Below are 7,492 nucleotides of genomic sequence, written 5' to 3' on the forward strand. Positions count from 1 at the left end.
ATCCAATCTCTTAAGACGTAAGTATCAGGGCCATGCCCCTGCTTAAAAGCCTCCACTGGCTTCCCACTGCAACAGGAACAAATCCAAACCCCTCATCATGGCCTACATGACCACACATGTTCATGACCTTGTGGTTCCATCTCCCTCCCCATTCCCCCTCCCTCACCTAGGGCTCCAGCTGAACACACTGAGTTGGTTCCTGCCTCTAGTTTTCCGCACTCGCTTTTCCTTGAGCCTGGAATACTTGTCCCCAGGGTCTTCACCAGGCTTCTTTCTCATCCTTCAGCTTTCAGCTCAACTACATCTGAAAGGCCTTTCCTGACCTCCCAATGGAAAGTCTTCTCCCCACTCTCAACTCTCTAGCACTTAATTTTCGAAATTATTGTATTCACTTGTTTTGGAGTTCCCTCTGTTACCTCTCCCCCAACACCTACACTGGAAAGCTTCCAGACAGCAGGGACGCTTTTAAGTTCCGCCACAAACACTGCTTGGTACAGAGCAGATGCTGAAGAAACTGAGGTTGACTGAGAGCCCACAAGCTTATCCAGGGCTCTTACAAGGTTCTGGTTTGCTGCAGGGAGAGGTGGCCCTCTAACTGCTTACTCTCATCCTCAGCGGGGTGAGGAGATGGGGGGCTAGCCACCACCCCTCCTCTGCCTTCCCCTCCCCACCCACGCGCCTTTCCTGCCCCTCCCCCCTCCTCCTACCTGCTCTGTTCTTCCTCCTCTTACTCGTCTCTCCTTCACCCCACCCTGTCGCGTGTCCGACCCGAGGGCACTCTCCGTGTCGCACGGGCGCTGGAGCGCAGGGACCCGACCGCCGGCCGCGGAGGGAGGATGGCGCTCGAGGCACTGCGCTTGGGGCTGTTGCTCCTGGTCTGCTGGGACTCGGCAGGTAACGCTCACCTGTGGGCCTGCTCCGCGGAGGACCAGCCGAGGAGTTACCGAGAGGGGGTCTCGCTGGCGACTGCCCCTGCCCGGGTCCGGACAGCGGTGTCCCTCCGCGCAGCCGTTACTGGCGGTTCCAGGCCCGCCCCGCGGTTGTCTAGGGACACGAACTTGGGGGTGTGCGGGGCTGGCGTTGTGAAGCCAGCAACCCTCTTTAGTCCCAGCATCTTCTTAGTGACCCTGCTGTCTGCTCTTTCTCCCTTAAAGCAGATTTCCTGGAGCCCAAGATCGGGAGTTGGGTTTTTATGTACCAGGGGCCCTCAGCGGGAGATGTACAGGAATCAGGAATTGTGAACGCCAAGGGCGCCGGGCACTCTGGGGCTCATGAGAAAGGGGCCTTACTTAGTCCAGCCAGACTTGATGCCCATTTAAAATGGAGTTGAGGTCTTCCCTGGTGGCGCAGTGGTTGAGAGTCCGCCTGCCGATGCAGGGGACACGGGTTCGTGCCCTGGTCCGGGAAGATCCCACATGCCGCGGAGCGTCTGGGCCCGTGAGCCATGGCCGCTGAGCCTGCACGTCCGGAGCCTGTGCTCCGCAACGGGAGAGGCCACAACAGTGAGAGGCCCGCATACCAGAAAAAAAAAAAAAAAAATGGAGTTAAAGTGGTAACACCTAATGTCAAATTTTGCATTTATTACCTTGAGCCACAGAGGAAAAGAACATCGTGAATTATTGAGTTTCTTCTCTAACTTTTATTCGGTAGCTCCAAAGTTTCTCAAGCAATTCTATTAGGGTGGTCAGTTACGGAACCAGTACCAAATGTTCTCCGTGTGCCTGCTAGGAGAGGTGCCAGAACACAGCTGAACATACTTCTTAGGGGGGGTTCAAAGAAGCTAGGCATCGGAGGGAAAGGGAAACACATGGCCCGTATAAATCACAAGCTGAATTTTAAAAAACCCTTATGAACAAGAATTGACCTTTATTAACCCCATGCTTTAAAGTGTCTGTTTCCTTCTTGCAGCCTCTTTGAACACTCAGTTTGCTCACCCTTCAGAATACAGAACAGTAAGTAGGAAACCACTTGTATTGTTTCTACTGATACAGCGAAGCCCTCAAGAGTTTGGGTTGGGGGCTGGTTTTCAGGTCTGACCTGCCACTTTCGAAACAGTGGACTGCTTCTTTAGAAACCAGATTCTCAGGCAGGCTTTTTGATACGGATCACGATGTAAAATTTGGTTGACAATAGCTCAGGCCTTGAAGGCCTCAGGGCTTTGTTTCCCTAATAGTTACACCTTGTACTAGACATTTTATGTATATTATCAAATTAAATTCTGTGTAAGCAAGCGAAGGTCGAGCAAATGAGAAGAAGCAAAAGCTAGTTATTCAGAGCTTGTTGAAGCAAGTGAATCAGGCATATCACCTGCATTTTGGCAGAAACTCAAAGGCAGAGGAGGGGGAAAGCTTTAAAGTGGGAAAAAGGGAAGGCATCAGGTGTGCCCTGATCAAGGCTGTTGGCATGGGGAGGCTGTAGGTGGGTAACTAAAGGCAGGAATCCTATGTGATTGGTTAGGAGGGCATATTGGCTTTCTCTGATTGGTCCTAAGTTGGAAGCAGGAACAAAAATTTAGGGAAACTATCAGTTATTAATCAAGGCCTGGCCATTTTGGCCAATCGTTACAGAGCTTACTCTTTGGCTGATTGGACTGTCTCTAGAGATAACCATCTGACTTCTGACAAGTCTAATTTATAGCAGGTTGGCTTCTTGGGTTGGTTATTCTAAGTAATGGGTTGGTTTCCTAGGCAAGTTGCTACAGGTTATGGGTCAGAGTTCTATTTTAATATGTGGTCTGACACTGTCCATTTGTATATGCAGTCTCTCAATTCTCACAATGACCTTGTAAGATAGATAGATATTATTATTTTACATATGGGGATATTGACCTCCGTGGATTAGGTAACTTTGAGTATTCAATTCAGTGTAGACCTTTCCCAGGAAATCTTCCCACTCTGTTTTTTTTCCTCCAAAGCAGATATAAATGCACTTTCTCCATGCTTCCATTCAAACTATACTGCATCATCATCATTACCATGCTAGTGTAGGGAGGAAAAAAATCTTTCCTCTACCCTTCTAAGTTCTCAGCTGGGGCACCTATAACAAAGGACAGGTTAACAAGAGAAAAATAAACAAACGTTTATTAACAAGTGCATTGTGCATACACATGGGAGCACTCAAGAGATGAGTAACTCAAAGAGGTGGCTTAGAAATCTGCCTTATATAGCATCTTTACCAGAGAGCAATAAGTTTGTAGATAAATGACAGGACAAAGGAAAATGGTTTTAGGCTTCCAAGGGTGGCAAACAGTGGGAAGAAAAATAGTGGGAGGGAACTAATGAAGTAAGGTTTGCTTGCAGATTCCTCAGGTGCCATTTCTGGGCTGATAAAGAGTCCAGAGTCATCTCCACTAAAGGAGAATTTATATCCTGCCTTTAGGCAGAAAAGGGGAAGAGAGAGAGAGCTGCATATTAACTGCCTTTAGTGCAAAGTAATTTTTATGTCATAGAGCCATATTTTGGGGGTGACATTCTGATTTTCTTCAACACTAAATGTTTAGATACCATTTACTATGTGCCAAGCACTGTTCTAAATTCTTTATATAGAATAAGTCATTTAATTTTTTTTTTTTTTGGCCACGCAGCAAGGCTTGTGGGATCTTAGTTCCCCAACCAGGGATTGAACCCAGGCCCTTGGAACTGAAAGTGTGGAGTCCTAACCACTGGACAACCAGGGAATTCCCTCATTTAACTTTTCACAGCACTATGAAGTAGGTACCATTATTAGCCCCTTGCAAGGTCACATGGAAATGGTGCAACTATGGGTCCAACCCAGGCATTCTGACTCCAGATTGGTGCTCTTCACTAGCCCATCATAGCACTGAATTGTAATAGCCTGTCTTCCCCTAGTAGGCGGTATACTCCTGTGGTCATGGATGATGTCTTATTTGTTACCCAGTCTTATTTGATACCCAGTCTTCAGCACTTAATGGGTGCCCAATATTACTTTTGCTCAGATGACTCAGTTTTCTTGGGTTTCATTTTCTTTCAGAAAATGGGGGATAATAACAGTAGAAACTCAATCAGGCATCCTGCATTTAAGCAGACTCACATACGACCCTCTCCTTTCTCTCTGAACGATTCCCACAGCAGATCGATTACTCACTGGTTATAGACAGGTTACCTTCTTGCTTAACTACTCTCCTGTATTCCAGTAAAGCTTATTTTCCATCAGTGGTGTTATGTGCTGACCAAGACTCAGGTGTGTGTGTTCACAAGCCTATTATGCCAGTTGCCAGACCTATTTTAATTAAAAATGTAAAGACAGCATAAACATGAGTGTAGAGAAATAAAGCTGTTTATATGAGAAATGAGTCAAATGATTTTGAAAGACTTGCTGAAAGACAAAATGCTAAAAACAAATTGAATTAGGTGTAGGTAAAACAACTGAAAATAATTGGGGAATTAATTTTTAAAATTGTATATTACCTTGCTGTGCCAGTGTCTATAAAGTCTCTGCCCTCTAAAAAGGGGCAGTTTTACCCCCCAGCAGACATTTTGATTGTCATGACCAGGGAGTTGTCACTGGCATCTAGTGGATAGAGAACAGAGATGCTACTAAATATCCTACAGTGCACAGCCTCACACAGCAAAGAATTATCTGGTCCAAAATATGAATGGGGTTGAGAAATTCCATTTTAAAGAAATCAAAACAGGAAATCATAGGTGATTTATTGTGGGTATGATTTTTGCAGTGTTAGTACACAAAACTCTAGTTGAAACATTCATAGGAAAAGTCTTATGTCTTGTGTCAGGTAGGATTAGATTCAGCTGCAAGAAACAACGACTCAAAATAACAGCTCACAGAGCTGCCATCTTAGGATGTGGCTTTTGTCTTCCTGGTCTGTAAGATAAAAAGTAGAGCTCCATGCACCCAGGAGTAGGATGGAGGAATGGACAAAGGAGAATAAAAATTGGGAGAAGCAGAGGACAGGTACCAACTTTCTTTTAAAGGAGGTTCCCAGACGCTACTACACAATAATTCCACTGGTATCCCATCAGCCTGATCTTGATCATGTGGTCATACCTAGCTGCAAGGGAGGTTATCTTAGTGTAGGTAGCATTACAGCTGGCCATGTGCCCTGTCTTTGCCTTACATCAAAAGAGTGGCAATTTTATTTTCATTTATATGTTTTAAGATAAAATATTTAGGGTATGTTATATTTTTTGTTACTGTTTATGTGCTTTAATTGACTTTTCCAGTTAAATGACCAAGAACCACTTGTCCCAATCTCATTGGATAAGAGGGCATCTACTCTCCTGTGGAAGCCCTGGAAGGCATCATCTTAGTGAGCCTGGAGCTGCAAGAAACACATCAGGCTCCAAAATGGAGATAGAGGGCTGAACGGAGGATGGAAAGGGTCAAAAAAGTTCTTCACTTCAGAGTTTGGCCCAAGTCCAGCCCTGCTTAGCACCTTATAAATCCAGATAATGTCAGTAGAAGTGTGTAATTCATTTATTAAGAGTGCTAAACAGTGTGACTTACTCTGAAGTGAGGAAAGGTAATCACTATTTACTAAAACATACACGCACACACAAAACAGAAATACAGCAGGCCATATATTTAACCTGTTATTAAAGTGGGACTCTGCACACCATGGTGTGACCATTGTGACCATTTCTAGTCCTGGCCCTGCTAGAGACTAGTGGCTGTGCACAAGACATGTTACCTATCTGGCCTCAATTCCATGAAATCTGAGGGTTGAGTTCCATGACCCCATATCGGTTTCTCAGGGCTGCCGTAATAAAGCCACAGACCGAGTATCTTACACAACAGAAATGGATTGTCTCACAGTTCTCAAGGCTAGAAGTCCAAACTCAAGGTGTTGGCAGGGTTGCTTCCTTCCGAGAGAGGAAGTTCTCTTCCTCTAGCCTAGTATCTGGTAGCCTCAGGCATTCCTTGGCTTGTAAATGACATTCTCTCCATGTCTTCACACAATCTTCCCTCTGTGTGTGACTCTGTGTCCAAATTTTCCCTTTTTATAGGGACACCAGTCATACTGGATTAAGGCCAATTCTACTAACCTTAAGTTGATTACCTATATAAAGACCCTATTTCCATATATGGTCACATTCTGAGGTACTGGGGGTTAGGACTTTAACCTATCTTTCTGGGTGGACACAGTTAAACCCATAACCACCCCTGAGATCTAATTCTGAACCTACTGCTTTCTTTAATGCTGTTGCTTAAATGCCAGTATCTTAAAAGTCCAGACAGGATTCCCGAGTGTGTCTGGGCATTATGCCCAGGGATTAGGTGGAATGTAACAGGACATTCTCATGGAGGTGGTAGTGCAGAGCAAATTATGAAGCTGGAGGATAGTAAAGTAGGTTTGGTGACATGTCTTGGACTTTCATTTAAAAATCAGCCAGACAGAACCTTCCTCTGAGGTCCTTTTCTTACATAGCAGGTTTTGACCCATTGCTTCAATACTGCATCTGATTTTTGCATTAGAAAAACTTTTTTTGTGTGTGGAAAATAGAAATCTTTCTGTAGGCCGTTTCTAGGAAATCTAGGGAAACTTGGGACTTTGTCCTCCCCTCAGCTATTTTGTGATGAGAACGTCTCAAGTTATTCTCCAATTTCTGTCTTCCTTTCCCTTTTCTAGCCAAACTGCGATCAGTATAAATTACCAGGATGTCCCAGGGACTTTAACCCCGTGTGTGGAAGCGACATGTCCACGTATCCCAATGAGTGTACTCTGTGCATGAAAATCAGGTAACAATTTTACAGTATAAACTAGCCAAGTTTTCTCTAGTTCTTATCTTGCATTTTTATTACTTAGGAAGTTGTCACTCTTGGACATAAGAATCAAATGAGACATAAGTAGTTCTATTTTAAGACTGACATTTAAAAAGACACAGACTCCTTCAGTACATTTTCTAGGTCAAGGTTAGAGAAGGAGGTGAGTGATTAATCAATTATAGACCAAATAATGAAGTGATGTTACTATCCAGGGATGGGTAGTTTCCCAAAATTAAGAATACATGTAGTAGTCAAACTCTGTGGAGTAGTAAATGTTCTATTAAATTCAGAGGGCATGTACAGGCGACCTACACAGCCTGCACTACTGGTCAGAAAACAGATCTTAATAACTCTACCTGTTAGAATGCTCAGTAATAAGTGTATTGATATTATACCTGATGCCCTTCATGTAACATACCTGACCAGCTCAGTGATCATGACTCCCCCTCCAGGTATGCTGCTCTGTATTTCAGGGGTCCATTCTCTGAACTCAGTCTTCAGGAAATTACTAGGTCTTCTCAGAGTGATTCTTTGGGGATAGTTCCTTGTGCCATTGGGTTAGGAAAAAAAGGGCAGAGTTGGGCTTTCGCCCTCATAATTTCCTAGATTTAGCTTTAAAAATGACTAATTAAGTGTCACCCTGGAAAGAATCTAATGTATAATGACATGGCTCTTTTTAATACAAAGAGGGGGACAGTTTCACTATGGTAGGTAATAAATGTGTTTTTATGGTTGTTCATTTTGCAGG

The 7,492-nt window shown here is 44.2% G+C and overlaps 1 protein-coding gene across 1 annotated transcript; it reads left to right on the top strand.

Moving 5' to 3' along the window:
* Positions 1-836: 836 nt before the first annotated feature.
* Positions 837-7,138, top strand: SPINK2 (serine peptidase inhibitor Kazal type 2). The gene is made up of 3 exons (XM_027102846.1): positions 837-894; positions 1,909-1,952; positions 6,608-7,138. Exons 1-3 carry the CDS (start codon positions 837-839, stop codon positions 6,719-6,721), a joined length of 216 nt encoding a protein of 71 aa, XP_026958647.1. The 3' UTR covers positions 6,722-7,138.
* Positions 7,139-7,492: the final 354 nt, after the last annotated feature.

Source organism: Aethalodelphis obliquidens, unplaced genomic scaffold (assembly GCF_003676395.1).
Source record: "Aethalodelphis obliquidens isolate GAN/ISIS:26980383/991018 unplaced genomic scaffold, ASM367639v1 scaffold6, whole genome shotgun sequence".
Lineage (NCBI taxonomy): Eukaryota > Metazoa > Chordata > Mammalia > Artiodactyla > Delphinidae > Aethalodelphis > Aethalodelphis obliquidens.